Genomic DNA, 23,118 nt, shown 5'->3' with positions numbered 1-23,118 from the left:
TATATATATATATATATATATATATATAGATTAATATCGTTGCATTATTATGAGTTTTGTTCAACTTAATCTGTGAGACGGGTCAATCCTACCAATATTCACAATAAAAAGTAAGACTCTTAGCATAAAAAGTAATAATTTTTCATGGATGACCCAAATAATAGATTCGTCTCACAAATATGACCCGTGAGACCGTCTCACACAAGTTTTGTCTTTCAATTAAATCAACTATAGTTGATAAAATGTGTTAAAGGTGAAATAATTGTTCGATTGAGAGAGCTATCAAAACGTGAAGTCTGATTTTTATATGATTTTTTATATTGAATTGAAGTTGTATTATGATCATCATCTATCATATTAATAAAAAGATAAGCACTACATCTACAAAAATATCATTAATCGCTCAAGTCATATACCAAACACCTATGATTAATCACACAGCATAATATATATAGATATCCATCCTTTATCACTTGGATTATACATCCAATCATTTCACTTACCAAAGAGTAATATTTATTGATTATCAATTGAAATATCAGAAACAGGAAAGTGTAAATCAATTGTAATGAAAGTCATAGACTATATAGTTTTTGGAGGCTGATGAATCTGCATACACCACACAACTAACCTCGGCCTATTTGGTATAGGGCCCAGGCCTAGTGAAGCCCATTTAAAAATCTAAAACGAATTCAAAATCTCAATCACGCTGGCCCAACTCAAAAATTTTCCATGGACTATTATGATGTCCGGGTACATTGGGTGAGCTGATTTTGACATGATGGGATGAGTATATGACCTGACCTGATGGGATGATCTCGGGTGGTCTGGCCTGGTCTGCCTGGATGATCTAGCATGGTCCGTTCGGGTGCTCTGTCCTGGTCTGTCCGGATGTTCTGGCCTGATCTGTCTGTCTTGTTGAGATGACCCCGTGTCAAATAATATGCACACACTCAACGTGATTTGACTAAAGGCAATATAATGCCGTTTTCCAAGCATGTAAATAAATATTGCATCTTTATAACAAATTGAAAGGCAATATATAGTACAGTAAATGACAATCCCACAAATAAATGGTTCGAACCGGAAAAATTTTATACTTCTTATATTTTAGAACACACAACATAGAAACTTAAGAGTGATGCTGAACCAAGAAACATACGGAGCTCGGTTCGAATCTTCTGCAGTTTATAATACAATATAAAGTCACACGTTTATGTATTATGTCGAAACAAGTGCCTTAAAGATAGATCATCAAATGACCGGCATCATCAGGGACCTCGAGGTAATGAGTCTGATACTCTGGAAAGGGCTTGGGCCATTCCTGGACTTGGGCGGAAAGAAAAAACCTAAACAAGTCAAATTCCAATTTGTTGCAAATATTATAGCATGGGTAACATTTAGACTGAATACTTTCGCCCGACCAAGGTACTCTCGTCGACTAGAGTACTCTCTCTCGTTCAGGGTATTTTCGCTCTGGTCGGGTACTCTCGTCCGACCAAAGTACTTTCGTCAGGGTCCTCCACCCCGGCCAGGGTCCTCTCAACCGACCAGGGTCCTCTCGCCCGGACATGGTTCAAGTCATCCGACCAGTATGGGTCACCATGCATCATTAACATGATAATCCGTGCCCATGACAAGACCTGAACAATATGGGTCACCATGCCTACTGACAAATGACAGGGCATGAGCAGTTGTCAGAAGACAGGGCACGGACATATGTCTAACCAAGAACATTGTACATGTACTATAATCGAGGGCATCTTCTCCCTTATAAATAACCAATATAATGCATTCAATAAATTCTCTCTCTATTTGGTGAAACTTGTACTGACTTGAGCGTCGGAGTGGCTACGCCGGAAACCCTTCCGGCACTCCACCGAAATTATCTTGTTAAGTGTGTGCAGATTGTCTGACACAGGGTCATCCCACCAAGGCGGGAAGATCAGGCCAGAGCACCCGGACAGACCAGGACAGATCACCTGGATAGACCAGGACAAAGCACCGGGACGGACCAAGCCAGATCATCCAGGCAGACCAAGCCAGACCACTTGGGAGACCAGACCAGACCACCCGAGATCATCCCATCAGGCCAGGTCATACTCATCTCATCATGTCAAATTCTTTACATGGAAAGTATTCTTCTCTGCTCGGTAGATTTCCCACTTAAACTCACCCAATCTACCCGAGCATCATTAGAGTCCATAGAAATTTTTGAGTTGAAATGAAAGATCTTATCTTCGTATCCTTGCTACCAAATATCGACAATAAAAGCAAACGAGGATCCAATAAATTATGAGTTCAACTTGCACCAAAAGGTCTTAAAGGAACCTTGATCAAACTTGGAGCAGACCCAGGGAAAAGAAAGGTCCCAGTGCCTAGGCAACTGAAAAAACACAAGATTTTGCGATTTAAAATTAAAGCTCGTAAGATTTACTCCACTTAGTTCTTTAAATGATCACCTCCCACCATTATATGTTACAATAAATATATTATGTGCTACTTTATTTTATTTTTTGTCTCTCCATATGTAGCAACGCATATGTAGTCATTGAAACTATTTTTACTTAGTTGAGAAGTTCAGAACCATAATTGGGGAGTTCTCCATTTTTTTACTACTAAAGATCAGAAAACTTTTCCTGCAAATTCTATTTGTCTTTAATTTCCCTTTCAATTTTTTTTTTTAAAAAGTAGATAAAGTAAGAATCTAAGCTAGCGCCTCCAATGTCAAATCATATTTCATTTACATATAAATTTTCACTTTTACTTTCAAGAATTTACTATCTCAAAGAACAAAACCCTTGTTCTCTGGTTACATGCCAGATAATCACTAAGCCCATAGTATATATACATCGAAACTAGTATATTTTAACGCGTTCCACTGGCTTTGAAATGATGTAAAAGTTGCTCAATCAGTATGGTTCTTTCTTGTTGCCACTATAAATACACTGGGGCATGCTATTCCACTCTCAGCTAAGCAAAAATCGTCACAAGCATAAGATATTTATTTCTCTTGAAATACATATTGTATGGAAAAAATGTCATCAGATCCTCTGGTGATCGGCAGAGTGATCGGAGATGTTGTCGACGATTTCTTCCCCAGTGTGAAGATGTCGGTGACGTTCAACTCAAACAAGCATGTGTACAATGGGTATGAGCACTTCCCTTCCACGGTTAGTTCCAAACCTAGGGTACAAGTTCATGGAGGCGATATGAGATCATTCTTCACCCTGGTAAATCTCGCGTGTTTTTTTTTTTTTTTGGTATTTATGGTTTCTGTGAATCTTCTCAAGTACTTGTTGTTAAATTCTTGTCGGTTTATTTCTCAGATCATGACAGATCCTGATGTTCCAGGACCAAGTGATCCATATCTCAGAGAACATTTACACTGGTATGCTTAGCAAATAATATATATAAACGTTTTTAGAAGAATAATTAATGGATATGTTTGTAAAAATAATATTCCACGACTTTTTTAAAAAAAAAAAATAGTTAGGTTTGGGATGCACGTAAAAAAAATAAAATCAGTAATTGTTCGTTGTCGATCCGTCAAAAAAATGAAATGATCATTCTCCGGACATGAAGTTAACTATGGTTCATCCCAGCTGATATAGTAGATCTAATAATCTATTTTTATTTGGGTTATCAATGAGCATAATATGCTTTTTAGGGTTACCAGTCTGCAAAAATATATGTAACATCAGATAATTTAATTTCTCTAGCTTTTCCGAAATCTTATAATTTTGGATCAAATGGATGTAATGAAACTGAGAATCCACTCAAATCTTTCTATTCAAATCCAACCCAAGTGAATGCTATGATTAATAGTAATTGTTCCATTCGAAACAAGCCTATTTATCCAAACCAAGGTTGACTAATCCTTTTTCTTCACGTGATTATTATTTATTAATCTCGTCGAACCAAAAAAATGATATGAAAGGTATTAATATGCAACTCTAAATCTTAAAATTACAATGGTCAAAGGGTTAACAATGGTAATCACTATTTTAACAACACTAATTTTCTCGAGCCAAATGAGATGAACAGAATATATAATGTTATAATATTGGTTATTTCTTATACTATTTTACTAATTTAAGTTATCATATATATACCAGATTTTATTAACTGACAGATAAAACTTGATTTGACAAATTCACAGGATTGTTACAGACATCCCAGGAACCACGGATGCCTCGTTTGGTATGCGGAAACCTATTTTAATTTTAAATATCAGTTGGTTATATGAAATCATGAATAATCAAGAAAATATGTAATAATGGGAAAAAAACACAAAACAGGGAAAGAAGCAGTAAGCTACGAAATGCCGAGGCCGAACATAGGAATCCACAGGTTCATATTCCTGTTGTTCAAGCAAAAGAAGAGACAATCCGTGATGAAACAGCCCATCTGTCGGGACGGATTCAATTCGAGGAAGTTTGCAGAGGAGAATGAGTTGGGCCTTCCTGTTGCCGCTGTTTTCTTCAACTGCCAGCGGGAAACTGCTGCAAGAAAGCGTTAGCGGCTTCCTAGGAATGTTACAAATATTGCAACATGGGTTCCAAATATCAAATAAAAATCTTCATGAATTGATAATCGATAATTAATATTTTGGTGATATATGTTTCGAGAGTTTTATAATATATAATTGGGTAAATATTAAGCGATCCTCATCATATGTATAATTTTCATTTAAATATTAAGCGAGAGTTCGTGTTCGGTAGAAAATCTAACATTTCAAACTATACATGGTACATATATATTTCGTAGAATAAAGTTGACGTGGAATTAATTGGCACAATGGCAGATAAGCCTTTGGAAAATAGCACTAGCTTAATCGGTACAATGAATATTATTAAATTTTAACTTCGTTTCCAACAATAATGGTTCAGTTTTCCGACTTTTGAACATCATGTTATGCTAAAACGCGCGAGTTCGAAAAATTCAATAAATATTGGTCTAATATTTTGATCTCACGAGATAAAGATGAAAATACAATTACTCAGTGAATACTCTAAAAAAATTTAGCTATTTAGCATACACACCGACACATATATGGATAAATTATTTGTTAAATAACATAAAAGTAATTTTTTTATTGAAAAATTACCGGAAGGATATGATGTTAAGAGGGCGATCGAAATGTGACGTTTGAGGTGTTAAGAGGGCGATCGAAATGTGACACTTAAGCTCTTGTTCAGTTTAAAAGACTCGAGTTGTGCATGTACTGTTATCATTAGTTATAATTTTTGGTAAAACGCTGTTACTCAAACACACACATATATATCAAATAACATAAAAGTAATTTTTTAATGAAAATTTTACTGAAAGGATGAATTTTTTTTTTTGTGTGTGAGTGTGTATTAAGAGATCGAAACATAAAATTGTGTCTATGTGTTGTTGGGGTTCAATACATAATTGTCTTTGCGATCGAAACATAAAACTTGGATTGTTATACGGTTTATTATGTTGGAGTTGCAACATCACCATTAATTATTGTTTTTAGTAAAATGACAAGTACTCGATCTTACAATTGATATCAGAGTCAATGTCATATTTCAATTATCATGGATTGCAACGAATAAATATATATATATATATATATACACATATATTTCATACAGCAAGAGGCTCTTTTTTTAGGTTAAAAAATGGTGGTCAACTAAGATTTATCTACGAATGGTATAAGGCAGCTAACTACTTTGAAATCACTATTTTTTTAAGAAAAATGTAAGCAATCAAGTACACACATATATATCTATGCTAAATTCTATGTATAGTATGACATCTTTAACTACTTTAAGCCATGCCTGCCTTTTTATCGAATATTATACGTACTCGATCTTACAATTGATATCAGAGTCAATGTCATATTTCAATTATCATGGATTGCAACGAATACAATTATTGCGAGATCGTTGGGAATGTAATAATTGTTTCTATTAGGAAAGTGATTGAAATCTGCGTTTAAATGTTGTTCAGTTTAAAATATTTGATTTGAATGATTACTATTAGTTATGACTTTTAGTAAAATGACAAACGTTTAATCGTACATATATATATATATATATATATTTCATAAATATATATATATATATATATATACATATATTTCATACAGCAAGAGGCTCTTTTTTTAGGTTAAAAAATGGTGGTCAACTAAGATTTATCTACGAATGGTATAAGGCAGCTAACTACTTTGAAATCACTATTTTTTTAAGAAAAATGTAAGCAATCAAGTACACACATATATATCTATGCTAAATTCTATGTATAGTATGACATCTTTAACTACTTTAAGCCATGCCTGCCTTTTTATCGAATATTATACGTACACAATCCCAGTGATACATATATTCATCCTTTATTGTCAACTTTTCTTACAGTGTCGTTGAATGTGACAGCAGATGCATAGAGTATTTTGGGTAATTTTAACTGTCTGATTTTGTACTTGTCTGAAAGATCACTTGTAAAACCAAAGGATAAAAGTACAAAGAAAATGTTCCTGTTAGCCTAAGGTTTCTTCTTAAATTGCATTCATTTTCAATCATGGCAGCGGATTCGAAGGCTTTTTAGCGTTAAATTTGCTGTGAGGAGACAATATTTGATTCGCCAAGTGTGGTTGTTTATCTAAAGGATTTGAATAAGACTTATGTATTCATTTTTTCTTGAAAGATATGTTGTTTTGTAAAATCATCGCAACTCAAATCTTTAAACTATATACTAACTTAAATGTCATGTTTCAACATTTCTTTCATCGATACAATTAATAAGATGTTATTGTAGTCATATAATGCTCGCATCTGAACACCAATTGGGATTCTAGAGCCAACTTGTACGAGTTCAAGAGGTGACGACTATAACACATAACTCTTCATCCTCGTTGACGGTAAGTTGTTAGCATTTTGTATCCATCTCTTGGCCGATCATGAGATTACCAAAGGGATTGAACATGATGTATTTAGCTTGCAGCAATTTTGTAATTATCATTATTATGTTTAAAGAAATGGTTAACTATTTATAAAAGCCGTATTATTGAGGCCGCCCTACTTTTTGAGACTCTTCCGTAGACAGAGACTAGTCTTTTTGTTATTTTTTTCAAACTAGATTCTAATGTTTTGTACATGAATGTAGGATAAAGAGATGGTGAAACTAATTTGAAAGAAATTTTATAATTTTTAAAAGAAAATACGCATGGGTTTCAAATTCTAGTGCATCGTCGAGTGTCGAATCCAAGCGTCCAAGGACCAAGCACAACAGACAAGCCACTGCTTCTGATGAACAAGAAATTCAATGAACAGATTGATTCCAACCAAGATGTTGATGGATTATTCAATGCATAGCTTACGAATTACATCCAAGTTGTTCAAGGTTTTTCAAAGTGCTTGCGGCCTGGCTGACCATCCCAATTACATTCAAAATTAGGAGTCCTGGATGTCTAGCTAGTAAAAAAAATCAAATTTTATAGACGTTAAAATCCAGCAGTTGCATAGAATGAAGTTCCGAACAGCTATTTTGAATTTCGAAGCCTTTTGGGGGGTTGAGAGTTGACATTTCGGAGGCCGAAATCAATAAAAACAGTTTGAATTTTGTTGAATATTGAACGACACAACTTTCCACCAATAACCAACTCATGATCTCAATAGAAGAATTCGGACTTGTAACTGAGATAATCTAATTACTTTTATATTGCAATCAAATTTTTTCCAAAAAAAAAAAGAACTAGTTGACCATAGTTTTTTCTCGAGTGGCTGCTGTTCACTAATGATTTTTCTCAAGTATTCACAGTAGCTAGTTCTGCTACATTCAATGATTGGAATCTTATCCAACCTTCTTCAAAACGAACATATATAAAATGACTTAAACTACGTAGGTACAAAACAAAAACATGCATGCACAGTGCATGTCATTTGTATATATACGTACACACCTAACACTTAAGAAGATAGAATCACAACAGTTTCAACCGTAGCTGTCGTGTTTAACAGAGAAGCAACCAAGTACAAGACACCCTCCTCCATTTCTCGACAAGTATTTTAGGAATCGAACAAGAATTTTATATATTGATCTGTCTTTTCTTGGATCGACAGGATTCAATACCAAAACCTAAATGTATAGCTTCAATATCTACAAACATACTCACACACACTTGCACGTTTATCTATGGACTATGTATTGGTGTGAATCTTTATTGAACAGTGACATTTAACTTTTGCATGCATGCTTTATCCATGAAAGACTGAAAGTGGGATGAAGCAGATATATAGCTAGCCTAAACTAATTGTACGTCTCCTTTTTTACAAGTGAATGTGGCTAACATGTATAGAATCATTAAGCCAAGAGGAGGAGACAGAGTAATTAATTTTCCTTTTCTTCTCTTTCACATTTCAGTTTTTAGATCTTTAAGCTTTTAATTGGCGGAGCAATTGTGAAAGCAGGGCTGAGATTTTAAGGCCGAGAATTTTCAGTTGTAATAAAACTAAAAAAGATATATACGATGACATTCGTCTCATCACTTGGTGCAACGATGTCTTAGAATAATTGGCCAATCTCTATATATATATATATATATATATATATATATATATATATATATATATATATTTCATCTATCTTAGTGGAATAAGCAGGCGGCCTTGTCTGTAGGCGGAATAGAGTACGCCGTTAGGATATAGCCGAGCTCCTTATTATATTAGGCGTCATGATTAATTTGCCAATGGATAAACACTTGTCCCATATCATAAAGGGCTACAATGGGCTTCTATAGCAAGTTGAGTTAATCATTTTCATAAAGCGAGGACGGATATGAAGTAGTTGCTATAAGAGCCCATTGTGCAGTCACGCAGGCGCGGGCCCGGGCTCGGAGCGTGACAGAATGGTATCAGAGCCGGTACCGGCACGGAACACCGAGAAATAAGTGTTATGCGGGACAAAGTGTTACGTGCATGGGAGCTACCTCTTGAACCTTCGGGGCAAAGTGCTACATGACGGCAGCCACCTCTTGAACCTGTAGAAGCCACCTCTAAATTCTCGGTGTTGGTGGATCGAGTGGTCAGGCCGCGACAGGGACGTCGCGTTCTGAAGGAGGGGTGATTGTGATACCCTTGTCCCACATCATAAAAAAAAAGATTTAAAATGAGTTTATAAAGGGCTACAATGGACTTCTATAGCAACTTGGGTTAATCATCATTTTCGTAAAGTGAGGACGGATACGAAGTAGTTGTTATAGGAGCCCATTGTGCAGTCACGCAGGCGCGGGCCCGGGCTCGAGACGTGACATTTCCAAACTTACATTATGACACTAAAGAGACAAGTGTAAATATATGTTAAGATTGGAACTTGGACCTAACTCAACCCCAAAAGCTAGCTCAGTGGGGAGGATTGTCGAAGTCCATATATACAACTCCAAGGTTATTTATCCAACCGATGTGAGATAATTAACAATATCCATTCTCCGTGATCCATGGAGACGAGACGACGAGACATCAAGGAAGAAACTGAACTCTCATGAAAATACCCAAACTGTCAAGCAGCTCATGAACTCGACTCCTGGCTACACAACTAATCTTCTCAACAAGACGGCCACCCAAAGAGAAAACATACCCGTGAATCCATGCAAGGAGTTGATAACTACTCTACAAAATACAGGAAGAATCTAGGTTTCATGATTAATATCACAAGTTTTGAGCTAAAATTATGAATTCCCTTTCATCTATAAATGCCTATATATTCTTAAGGAAATATTTAAGTATTTAATTTAGCCTTTCTTGAGTAAGTTTAGTCTAGCCTTTCATTTATATTTAAGCCCGCATCTTGTCTACAATTCGTTGGGAAAATATTTTTTCCCAAAAGTTTGGTTTCAATACTAATTTTTTATTTCCGCCCAATTGCTGACGTGACATCGGATGACTCAACAATATTCGATGGCATGTCAGTATGTTTTGATGTAGTGTCATCATTTTTTGGCATCACATCGACATTCCAACAAATTAGGACTGAAAGAGAAAAAAATAAAGTTAGTACACTAAAATCAAAATTAAAAAACTTACTGGCCAGAACAATTATATTCCCTTATTAATTTTGCCGGTTTTTTTTTTTTTGGAGAACCTTATTTCCAGTTGCATCAAGTATAAGTGATAACAATAAAGCTATAAGACTTTAACGAGCATAGAAACTCAAATATCTTGTTTGGATCAAGGACTAAGCTAGACATTTTTTCGAGGGGGGCGATTTGTTCAAATAATTAATCTTTAAAAATTAAATATAAATAAAATATTAGCTTTAGAACATTATTTCTTTAAATAAGAATTGATTTCATATCCCATAAATATGAATATAGTTAGTAAAAATAAAATATACTAGTAATAATTCATTAATATTTAAACACAAAAATTCTGCAAATTATTATTTATTAAAGTTTAGACATATGATTAAATTATATTAAAAAAATCGAGTATTGTTATAGATTTATGTTTATTATATTTAGATATTTAAATTCTATAAAGAATAGATTATTGTTATATATTTATGTTTAATATATTTAAACTTAATACAAATACATACCAACAAAGGCACAAACAGAGGAATGGAGGCCTGCCACCCGCCCCTTGCTTTGGATTGCTCAATCGCCTCATATTTATGTTAAATCATTTTTTCTGCAAAATATTGAATCTAACCCAATAATTTATAATTTGATGTAGAATTTTTTAACTTCTTTTTTAAGCAATCATTTTATTGTTTGACTTCGTCGTATAATGTTTATTCAGTGCCAATAATCTAATATTATTGTTTCAAGCTTTTGAGTTAATAAAGAACTCGTATATCATTCGTGCGATTAATGAACAATTATTTTATATAATTAATGATTAAAATTAATAAGTATGAGCATTTGAATAATTAATTAAAATAAACTAAACTAAATTGATTATAAATCATACAACTAAAAATAAATAAAATGTACAAACTCTGTAAAAACATTTAATATTACATAGATACTTACATTATATAATAATTTCATTTTTAGAAAATTATTTTTGGCAAGATTTTACTAAATATAGCAGAAAATTATATATATATATATATATATATATATATATATATATATATATATATATATATATATATATATATATATATATAGACACACACACACAGTATAACAACAACCAAATTACCATTTCACCTGTATTTCACGACAAAGTTGTGAAATATTGTACTTTAAAATCAGATAAATTTCTATACCTAACTAAAATAAATCATCCTACTTCAATAATTATTCTAATTCATTAGGAAAGATAAACCTAATTAAGAAAGTCAGAAAATCCCACAAATTATTAAAATTATATATTTAAATCTAATGCAAAATTCTTATTATTTAAGTTGGGAACATTTTTCTGTCATGTAACTTGCACACTTTTTATCGGATAATTTATGAGTTTAGTCAACTAATTTGTAATTTTTTTATAATTTATTCGGTTTTTTTCACCGAAATACTAGTTTGAGCTGAAAATTATCGATGTCGCTCCAAACGTTGCTGACGCTTGGCAATTCAGTCGGCAAGAAAAAATATAAATTTGTGGAATAAATCGTGAATTAACTGGTATCATGATAAATATAAGTTGTGCAAGTTACATGCAAAAATATAATTTCCCCATAAAAGTTTTTTAGTACGAGGTTATGACATTTGAACGTCAAAAACATGATTCACGTGTATCATTTCCAGTAATAAAAATCAATCCTTAAAATATACTTGTATTAACAATTCAAGAACATCAAATTAAACCAGCTAAAAGGGCTCGTAAAATATATTCCTGTCATATTCAATTTCTAGTCAAAATTAAGTTACATACATACATATACATATATATATATATATACATACATATACATATATATATATATATATACATACATATATATATATATACATACATATATATATATATATATATATATATATATATATATATATATATATATCATGGATAGGATTACCACAGCTGATGAAATTTTCTTGTGACAACTTTAGTTCTTTCCCCGTGTCGTTAATTACGCGATTGGATCCTACAAAATTAGAGATAAATTTGAAAAGAAGGAAACTTGAATTCATCTGATATGAAGGGAATAGCTTCTGGTCTTTTCATTAAATCCTCGTACAAATCATACTCTGCCTCGTAATCGTGCAGCGAAAGCTCGGCCTTCTGGTTCGTATGGTAATGATGCCTAGCAGAATCAGATTTTCCGAACCCGAAAACACTAACCTTCTCACAAGTCCCCACAGCAAGCATGATCGCTTGCATACCCGAAGAGTAGTGGAATTCGAGTCCGTCGCGAGCAGAGCTCCATTGGCCACAATCCTTCTTGTTTGTCTCCACGAACCGTTTCAAAGAATAATACTTCACAATCCTAGCACACAGCATATCAAATCTTGGATCAGTAACCACCAAAGGCGCCTTATGCGAAGAATTGCACACCAAGAAATCGAAAAAGTGAACCGGTTGACATATATACACAACTATAGGCACTTTCTCGCCGTAAGGATGGCAAAAACAATCTACCCTGCGAGCACATGAATGTAATATGTTACTATTGATGAAAGATACACTAGTTTTCGCCCCAACGTTACGCTCATAACCCACGGTTCTCGCGTTGTTTAGCCGAATGACAATCTCGTGACTATCGATCAGCTTACCATGATCACTCCTCAACAAGATCCCACTATTTCCCACCACAGCACAACTCTTATATTTCTTTCTTGAACCCTTAATTCCACTATACTCCTCGATAGCAACCTTAGCATCATTAGCAAAATCCAACTTTGTATCCAAATGAAGCCTTCTATTCCTCCACCAATCACTCAAATACTTCTTAAGTGTCAACCACAGACGATTGAACTCCGGAGACTGGAGGTTCAATGGAGTCCCTCTCGACGACTTAAGCCTCAAATCAATATGGTACCTTCCAAAAGACAGAAAAGACCTCTTTTGGCCACGGTTTCCGAAATTCCCATCCAACAAATCCTCGACTTCTCGCTTTACACGATCCTCCGCTATTTCAATCGCCGCATATTTCAAAAGGGTTTCGTTAAAGACTGGTTTTTCACTAGGGGTTCTACTTCTAGCAGGTGGGATTTCATATTTCAGATGAAAGGCTACGCCATTAAAGTGGAGCACGGCCCGGACAGTGAGAGTGGCGGCCACCGCTATCAGCAAAAAAGTGATGTACTGAGACCGCATTACGGTCTTAACTGAGCTGTACATTAATGGGTTGTTGAAAAACTTCGGGGAAATCAATTGATCTCAAATCTCTTTACAGATTATGTGCAAGAATTTGGAGGAAATAAGAAGGGTTTTGTTCTGATTCATGTTGAAACAAGGATTTAAAGAAGGATAGAAACAAGTGTGCATTGGATTTGGATACGATCTGTAAATGTGGGATTAATATTGAAAGTGAAATAATGGAGGGATCTGGTGCAAATGTATATTGGTGGAGTGGGATCCCAGGTCAAAAAGAGCATTTAGAAACTACAACGAACATGGAAAGATTAGAAACTAATTTGATATTACGCGACTAATTAATGTTTTTAGAGATTAATTACCGTGTTTTGGCGTGTGATTTGGAGTTTCCAACTGATATCTTTTGGTTTAAATGCAGAAGAATTCGAGGAAATTTGAATTTTTAAATATTTAATAATTGTAATTTATAGGTGTGTTTAGGACAGCTTGTATCTGGTGGAATATATTTGGAATCGACAATATTTAGATTTTGATTCGTATGGTTCTGCCTGTCTCTATTTGTCATGTGGGGTTGCACTAAATTAAATTTTCAATAAGTTATTGTTATTATTATTATTTTTATTTAGAATTTGAGTTACAATTTTTTACCACCTTAAAAATTTTATAGAATCTACAATATTTCAATAAATTAGTTAAAAAATTTAAAGACTTGGTATCTACAATATTTCAAAGAACTATTTTTCAACTTTTTTATCGATACATTTCTAGAATTTGATCTAAAAAATATTATATTTTTTTTTAAAAAAAAGGATTTAGTTATATTGTATTATTTAATACTTTTGTAGTAAAAATGGATTTAGGCTTGAAAAACTAATGACTTGAATCCTTATATAATATAATAATAGAATTTGTTTCCAAAATTTACTAAATAATACGTATATGTTTGATTGTTTCATACAATAAACTTACTTAGGAAAATAAAATGCAAACAATATAGTAACGACATTTTTCATTATATTTCAAGTATGTCCATCTCCACTTATTAAATTAAATTATATTTAAAAACTACTTTTAAAGTACCGAAATATAAAATAAATAATAATGATAAACTTAAATTACTAAATGAAAAGGATAATTTAACTTGCTAATTGCTATCCATCTTTCTCACCAACCTACCTTTATTCTTTTCATTTTTCCTAAAAGTCAATTATATTTATAGTAATTTTATGAGTAATAACATATCTTTAAATAATTTACAACTTACACAAACATATATATCTTAATTAACCAGATCTATCACAAAATTATTATATACTACTATAGTTATAAAATTTATTTTTTTAAAATTATCAAATGTTAAACATAATTATAGAATTTTTCAATATAATTAAATGCAAATCCCTCTTTAGATCAAGTGTTTTTTGTTTTACCAAAAAATATACTTAATGATAATAACAATACAACTCTAATAATTTAAACAAAATAAAAAACCCAAATAATTTTTTTCGATTGCTCTCGTTTTATGAGAAATTATTGATTCCCAAAAGGGCTTCATTGCAGTAATTGTACCTCTTTTGTAATTGATGAGAATCGAATAATTCACTTTGACTCTCATAACATGTGTCGGACGATCAAGTATTTGTAATTTTACCAAAAGTTATAATATGTATAACAATATAATTATAATCTTTTTAAGCCATAAAATAGTTCAAATATCATATTTTGATTGTATTTCTAGCCGAAGAAATTATTGCTTTCCAGCGTCCTCATTTAAAAAGCATCTCTGATCACCTTTGATGCCATGTTGAAAGGTATTTATGGATTGGGACAAGCTTAATTTGTTGAATACGAGTATTAATTGTGACAATATTTTAAATTGTTACACTGATAATTATAATCAAAAAAAGCTTTCATAGATTGTGCCGAAATTAATTATTGAGTTCACAACTAAGCAGGTGAATATTGGAATGAGCTGCATATAGGGTAGCAACCTTTGTTATTAACGCCTCCCTAATGTTCATATTAATTGACTCATTTGCACCTCATATATTTAGGGTAATTTATTTTTTTTCTTTTCTTGTCCACATGGTCTTGGATTCGATTTTTAATGGTTCTGGTTCTGATTCTGATTCTGATTTATAATAATTTGGTTCAGATTTAACTGAAATTTAAACAATTTAAAATTTATGGCCCCAAAATATCAGTTTATCTACTTTAAACTTGGAATTACGAAATGTAATTTTTCCTTAATTGAAAGGAGAATATAGAAGGGGGTTTAAATATAATTTATATAAATCAAGTAATTTAATTTATGTCTAAAGAAATCAAAAATCGGATAGATAATTAAGTAGTTATAGTCTCATAGGGCTGCTGGCAAAGTCTTAAGTGCCGTGCCTTGTGTATTAATTAATGTGTGCAGCACCATTAATTGTAGACAAAAACTTGTGTGAGACAGTCTCACGAGTCGTAATCTGTGAGATGGATCTCTTATTTAGGTTATCCATGCTAAGATTATTATTTTTCATGCTAAGAGTATTAGATACATTTTATTGTGAATATCGTAGGGTTGACCCATCTCACAGATAAAGATTCGTGAGACCGTCTCACAAGAGACCTATTCTTAATTGTATCCTAATGTGTATAATGAATTGAAATATTTTTTTTACGATGTGAGAATTGAACTCGTTTTTTTTTTGTTGTATAATAGGTAAACCTGCAAACTAACACAATATTTTGTAACTAATTTGTAAATCACGTTAATCAGATAAATTATATTAAATAAGTCAAGAAAATATTTGTTAAACGAATAGAACTCTTGATATTTTGGTCAAATATTATCTATTCTACCAACTCAGACATCTTATGAAAACATAATATATTGATATTTGATAAGATTCATTGTGCATGTTTTACATTTAATTGACGCAAATACTAAAGATTGTGATGTTTTGAAGTAAAATGGTGGGAGGGTGATCACGCTTGGTGGTGAAAAGTGGTGGCGGCTGCCAATTAAAATTTAATATTAATTTATGATTTCAGATCTAATGACTAATCCATACGAATAGCAAGTTGTTCCAAAGCCTTCACCGAATATTTCCACCTCAGTTTGAGTTTTATCAAATGTAAAAGTGTTGGCTTTTAAGAAGATTCCTTCTTTTAAGGTAGGAATTCGGAAGATTTTAAAAACTAAATTAATTAAAATAGGACAACTTTCTAAAGATTTTAAAAACTAAATTAATTAAAATAGGACAACTTTCTAGGTTGGTGCATATTTGAAAGTCCGATGGGGTATTCAAACACCGGCCTTTCATTGCCCCACAGAAACTATCTTTTTCAAAGTCCATGCACATTCGATCTCAATATTTGGTCTTAATATAATAATTTTTTTTTTTCTGGGAGTTCTCAGTTTGAGCCAAACTTGACAGTAAAGTTTGGCGTCATATAAAAAAATATTAGGTATCCTCTTAGCAATATCAGATGTGCAGTGAGATTCCGAATAAATTTACCAAAAAAACACTTTTTTATACACAAGGTGTGTATAAAAATTAAATATGAGCTCGATTTTTTTTTAAAAGAAAGTGAAACTCCCGAATTCAGTACGCCCGAGATATGAATCCAACCCAAATATCTAACCATGGACAGTCGTTTCATCATATTAGCTTGGTAACTAAATCTACGATGATAATTAAATTCGAGAACTCATACAAGATACGAGTAGTCCTGTTTCCCCTAATTTCTCTTTTATTATAAGGAAGAAACATGATTTTGATATATTTTGGATACAAAAATATGTTTTAAAAAATTATACATCAAATTTATAAATTTTGAGATCTGAAAACTAGCGCATTTCCTTTGTAAACTGTGTATTTTCCTATATGTTTTTGTTATAATTTGAGATATGATTATTTGATTATCAATAACACTACCAAAACGAGCGAACGGGCCAAAATGGCTCGTAACTCTCCCACAAAATTACCAATCCAACCAGTTTATTTTATATGACAACGCGTTGGTCTGGACGTCCAAGCCAAATTTTTATTGAATTTGGTGGGTTGCGCGGGCCGCAACACATCATTTGGCAGAGCGGGCAAGCAGGGCCGATCCTAACAATATTTGGGCCTGAGTCTAACTTTTAAAAAGAGGCGTCCGAATCATAATGTGTGTTCATATTTTTTTTTTAGTTCCATAGCAATTTTTCAATTTAAATCAATATGTCAAAGATAATATAAAAAACTAAAGGAATAAATATACCAAACATGTCCAAAATGATCACTAAAAACAACCCGCCTAACAGTTTTAGAGCTAAATACTAATCAAGTCTGTATAATCAAGTTGTTCAGTAATTTCTTTTTCAATCGATAACATAATCAATCCATTCAATCTTTCTCGTGACATTGTTGATCGGAGAAAAGTTTTGATGAGCTTTATCTTTGAGAAACTTCACTCTGCACTTGCTACTGTGACCAGGACAGTCAACAAGATTTTATAAGCAATATGAGCATTTGAAAATCGGATAAGCATTACATCCACCAAAGTTTCAGTTAAAAAGCATAGATTATAGATACACATAAAACCCCGAAGAAAGTAAAAAAACTACAATAAAAAATTAGAAGCCCGAACAAAGCAAATACAAAAAAATAGACTTACAGCTCCTCATGGGTCTTTCAATCAAACCTAGAGACGACGCAACGACTGTAGTCGATTAAGGCTTGTCTGCAGATGAATATTGGGAAAGATTGAGGAATAAATCGATAACATGCTAAGGAAGTTCCATTTAATAAATACTTGGTTTTTGGCTATCTAATAACTAGTATTATATATGATAAATTTTTTTAAACAAAAATTTGGGCCCCAAAAAAGATATGGGCCTGAGTCATTGGACTCATTTGCCTCCTAATAAGCACGGCCCTGCGGGCAAGCCGTCCATCATTTTGGAAAGTTGGGATATTGTCAATCCAACCCACTTATTTTATGTGATGTGACAGACTGATCTGAAGAATTTAAACTATTTTGACAGCTCTAATAATTATATATTTTAAAAAAAAACACACACATGGTAAACGGTAAATGCTCAAAAAGCGAAATAAATATCAAACCTCTCCTCATCAATGCAATTTCTTGTAGCTGAGAGGTATATCCGATACATGATGGAGGGAGCTAACTTATCAGTTAGGCAGACCAGTTGTTGCAGGTATTGGCCCTTTTTTCGGAGATGGGATGAGGGACTGGAGCGTGTAGGGCTTCCTTTCCAAAACATGTCTCTATCTTCGAGATGAGACTGGGCAGGCGCATTTGCGTCTCCAACTGCTTAAGGTCGTCGTATTAAATACCAACATAATTCATTCTGCTCAGAAAAAGTCTTCGAGATGAGACTGGGCAGCGCATTTGACATCTCCAACTGCTTAGGATCGTCGTATTAAATACCAACATATTTCATTATGCTCAGAAAAAGTCTTGGACACAAAAAGTAAAAGGAAGAAGAGGGTAGCTCACTCAAAAATAGGACAAATGGGGTAGTGCGACATCTTCTCTTTTGAGTTTAACATAGCTAGGTAATGGAATCAGTGTTTTTATAACCGAACCGTTAATCGAACCGGTCAAGTCCGACATCTTCTCTTTTGAGTTTAACATAGTTAGGTAATGGAATCAGTGTTTTTATAACCGGACCGTTAATCGAACCGGTCAAGCCTTAAAAAATGGTTCAACCGGTTCAATCGGTTCAACCGAACGGTCGAACCGGATCAATAAAATTAATATTTTATTTATTTTATATAATAAATAAAATAGTAAAATATTGATTATTTATGTTTTTATAGTTTTTACTTAATTTTTAAGATGAAAATTACACAAATATCCAAATAACCGGTTCAACCGGTTCAAAATGGTTCAACCGGTTTTTCCGGTTTAACCGATTTTTTCCGGTTAAACTTGTTTTCCGGGTTTTTACTTATCTCCGGACCGGTCTGGAGGTCGGTTCGTGGTTGAACCGGTCCGGTCCGGTTTGGAGAACATTGAATGGAATATCTTTTTATAACACTATTTTTTATTTATAAGGTTTGTTTATCTTTTTATTGTGTTTTTTAGTGATGGATAGGAAAATTAAACGATGTATATAATTAAAAAGTTGATAATTTGTAGTTGTCATATGAACCATAGCCATTGGTTATTATAAACAAAAATATGTAATCAATTTCAAATGCAATTGGGACATGTACGTGTCTTTACTTAAATAAAGAAATGAAAATGACAAAATGTCTAAACTGATATTTGGAAGAAAAAAACAAACAGACAGAAGAAGAAGACAAAATAAAATACCATTGACACTATTTTAACTCTATTATTATGAAGATTCTTAATAAATAGTAAGAGCTAAGGAGGAATTCTCTCTTTTTCAAAATGGTATTTTTTTCTTCCAAATATCGATCGTGATAGTCAAATTGAAAATAAAAGTTTAAAGTTGTCTTGGACTAAAAACGCAAATGGAGAAAAAGAAGATGTCTCTTATCTGCAGGCCCATTTTGAATAGTTCAACACATTTTTTGCAATACTGACAAAGTACAAGTATTACTCGAGCATCATCAGGATCACTCATTTTATAGACATAATTTGAAACATAGCTATTGATTGTTTTTTTTTAAAAAAAAAATTGTAATCATCTGCAAAATTAGACTGTATGCAATTGGGATGCTTTCTTATCTTGAATTTCTCTTAAAAATAAATAAACTTCAGTTCAAGTTGGTTCAAACTGTAATCGAAATCGTGTCTGTATGATTCGATTTAAGTTTTCAAGAACTCTCAATTCTAAAACCATGTATGATCCTACCACTACTAAAATTACTCCCCATTTTTAAAGACGAAAAACTTATCACTGATGGATTCAAGAAATCCTATAGTAGGGAAATTAATTAGTCTAGGAATATATCAAATGATCATTACTAGTCCAAACACGTGGGATATTTGATTGATCTCATAAAAAAATTAAACAGTGATGGACAAATATCATAAGATCTGCCAATAAAGGAAAATGAGTTTTATTTAATCATTATTAATGCACCACAAGGTAACAAATCTAGACCCTCTTAGCACTTGGAGGTGATTCTTATTCCTTACATTTCCAAAATCCAAAAAAAAAAAAAAAAACTCCTTTATTCCTATATTTATAGAGTAAAATCATCAAGTGAATTTCATATATCCTTTTCTAGTTTCTTCATTTCCAAAACTCCATGATCCCCAAATTAAGAACAGAACAAACTTTACGAGATTCCTTAAAGCCCGCCTGTTTTGCCAGAGCTTGAAATTCATTTTCTGTCCTTTCCCTTGCATTTGGAAAGTAGGCTAACATCATCAAATCAAGAATGAATGCAATCTTTGAATCTATATCTTCGTCGGGAGTCTCTGGAAGAATATGATCCAAGACGATTATTTTCCCGTTCTCCGGCAGTACTTGACGGCAGTTTGTCAAGATTTTTAAGCAGCTGGAGTCGTTCCAGTTATGGAGAATATACTGCAAATGAAAATTTGAAAATTATTATCATGTACTTCTATATTTTGTTTGTCGACTATATATATGTACATACTATATCATTAAATGTGAGACTTCTATTCCAAATACTTTTAGTCCCAAATACTAATTTTCTTTTTCAATAAAAAAAACCTAAACAAAAAATGAGCAAAATGATTTTTTTAATCAACTAACTTGTTCAATTTTGGGTTTGAATCTACTAAAATTTCAAATTTTGATTTGTTACTTTAACTTTTAGTTTTACGTTATTTTTGTTCAATTGTTGATTTGAAAGTTGTTGATATGACATTGCATGAATCAACAATTTTCAGTATCATATTAATACTTTTCCGTATTTCCGTGAAATAGGACTGAAAATCAAAAAAATTCAAAGTTATCGTACTAAAATCAAAATTCTTAAGAAACCTATTGAATGAGTATAAGGGACATATTTCTTATGCAAGGTAGGGGAAAAGATAAATCTTCTTAAGAAAACTGAAGTTTTGTTTGATTAATAATGTCACCTTCAACAAAATGGCGTCCCCTTTTGGCACGCTAACTAGCATGTCTCCACCGACCTGCTCCACACCTGCATGCGTATGGTCAATTGAATTAGTGCTCACTATCTCATATATTAAAAGGAAAATGACAAATCTCAGTCTTTTGAGTTGCCTAAATTGGTTTTGTTTCTTGAAATAACTTGGATTTTTTCCTTTTTATACTTTTAGTTTTTTCCTGTCAGAATGCTAGTGTTGCATCAGACATGTCTGCAATATTCGAGTCATATCAATATTCCGACAAAGAATACTTAAAAGTGCAAAAGAAGTCAAGTTGTTATACCAAGACATAATTTTGCAATAACATATATGTACCAGGATAAGATGGAGCATGTTGGATGGTATGGGGTAAGTCGAAGTTTATTCCCTTAATTTTTGGATGCTTGGAAATAATTGCATTGAGCGTAACACCGATTCCACCTCCCACATCAACAAGAGACTCCAAACCCTCGAATCCATCGTACGTCTCAACAAATTTCTTCACGAAAATCGTCGTATCATTGGACATGGCCTCGTGAAAAATCATTCTAAATCTAGGATCTACCGCATTATGCTCGAAAAAACTTTTTTTATGAGCTTTATCAAACGTGTTTTCTCCATCCAGAACTGAGTCTTTTAGATGGTACCTATCATGAGATTAAATACATAATAATTAATTAACCATGCAAATAAACAAATAAGATTTTATGAATTGATCAATATGTATCAATCCCAACTTGAATCAGCTAAACGACAGATTAATATGAATAGAATAAAATGGACTAATTTATATGACTATTTGAATTAAGAAATTTTATAATTATACGAAGAAACTCTAGCTCGTTGTTTGCTTGTACGATCCCCATCTCATGTATGAACTTTCCGCCTAAATTTTTTTATAATTTGAGAATTTAATCATTTATTTACTTCTTCTAATAACCAGTCGAATTCACATATAAAATTTGAAATCTTATGGGTTTAATTTAGATTAAGGGAACTAATGTTCGGAACAAAGTTATTAACTGGACTTGTAAATTTTTTTTTAAGAAAAAAATTTACTGTTCAAATATTAACACTTGCCAGATATTCATGAGAACCTTGTCCTGAATCATGAGCAACGTAGGAGCCATAGAAACTCCATCCTCATTCTTAGTTAAGAATCTGCACACCGGGCCCAAAGAGTAAAGCCGCTCCACCCCGCCATCAGGCCGTGTTTTCTGTCTGGAATTCAGCACGGAATGGCTTGCCAGCAGGCTGAGAATTCTGTCCAGCATGCTGCTCGCGTCCGGGTTGGTAGCCGGAATCTTGGTGGCAAGTTCAGCCGCAGAAACGAAGGCGTCGGGCCCTTGTTTCTTGATGAGTTCGAGTAGGTCCAGCTCAATGGCGGCCTTGAGTACAGCGGGGAGCACCGACGCAGTCACCAGTTGCATCGCGAAGAAGAAGTCGTAATCCTCCGCTAGATTATTAGAAACTGGGGTGGAAGTGGAACCCATTTTATTTTATTTTTTTGATTATTTTCTGATGTCTTCTGTGGTTTGTTTATGCTTAGTGTAAGAATCCTCATGGATGGGGCATATATTTATAGGCTATGATGATGCGGTAAAATTAAAATGCTTGGAATATATATATAATATAAGTTGATAATGTTGGACTTAGAGATCTATTGTGCTTGTATCTTTTGAACGAGAAATTGAACAAGCAATGCTTAATAGTTGGTAAGTAGAAAATGTCCCACACAGAAAAAAAAACAAGGCATTGGTGAGCTTATATTGAGTTGTACTTTATGGAGGTGTAACAATGAATATTGGTCAAGAGGCTCTCTCTCGCGCACACCGGTGCAGGGGTG

The 23,118-nt window shown here is 33.0% G+C and overlaps 3 protein-coding genes across 3 annotated transcripts; 1 reads left to right on the top strand and 2 right to left on the bottom strand.

Annotated features, from left to right (window-relative positions):
* The first annotated feature begins 3,001 nt into the window (after positions 1 to 3,001).
* On the top strand, positions 3,002 to 4,522 carry LOC140838043 (CEN-like protein 2). The gene is made up of 4 exons (XM_073204127.1): positions 3,002 to 3,233; positions 3,330 to 3,391; positions 4,163 to 4,203; positions 4,302 to 4,522. Exons 1-4 carry the CDS (start codon positions 3,030 to 3,032, stop codon positions 4,520 to 4,522), a joined length of 528 nt encoding a protein of 175 aa, XP_073060228.1. The 5' UTR covers positions 3,002 to 3,029.
* A 7,254-nt stretch (positions 4,523 to 11,776) lies between these two features.
* On the bottom strand, positions 11,777 to 13,592 carry LOC140838042 (beta-1,6-galactosyltransferase GALT29A-like). Its single transcript, XM_073204126.1, has one exon. The coding sequence runs from the start codon at positions 13,257 to 13,259 to the stop codon at positions 12,072 to 12,074; it is 1,188 nt and encodes a 395-aa protein (XP_073060227.1). The 5' UTR covers positions 13,260 to 13,592; the 3' UTR covers positions 11,777 to 12,071.
* Positions 13,593 to 20,250: 6,658 nt separating this feature from the next.
* LOC140840007 (caffeic acid 3-O-methyltransferase 1-like) lies at positions 20,251 to 22,837 on the bottom strand. The gene is made up of 4 exons (XM_073207074.1): positions 22,353 to 22,837; positions 21,609 to 21,919; positions 21,261 to 21,325; positions 20,251 to 20,739 (listed from the first exon to the last, which is right to left on the bottom strand). Exons 1-4 carry the CDS (start codon positions 22,763 to 22,765, stop codon positions 20,443 to 20,445), a joined length of 1,086 nt encoding a protein of 361 aa, XP_073063175.1. The 5' UTR covers positions 22,766 to 22,837; the 3' UTR covers positions 20,251 to 20,442.
* Between the last annotated feature and the right edge of the window lie 281 nt (positions 22,838 to 23,118).

The sequence above is a fragment of the Primulina eburnea genome, chromosome 8, assembly GCF_022965805.1.
Source record: "Primulina eburnea isolate SZY01 chromosome 8, ASM2296580v1, whole genome shotgun sequence".
In the NCBI taxonomy this organism is placed as follows: Eukaryota; Viridiplantae; Streptophyta; class Magnoliopsida; order Lamiales; family Gesneriaceae; genus Primulina; species Primulina eburnea.
Note: the sequence above shows the minus strand (reverse complement) of the source record. Positions and strands in the feature narration are given on the sequence as shown.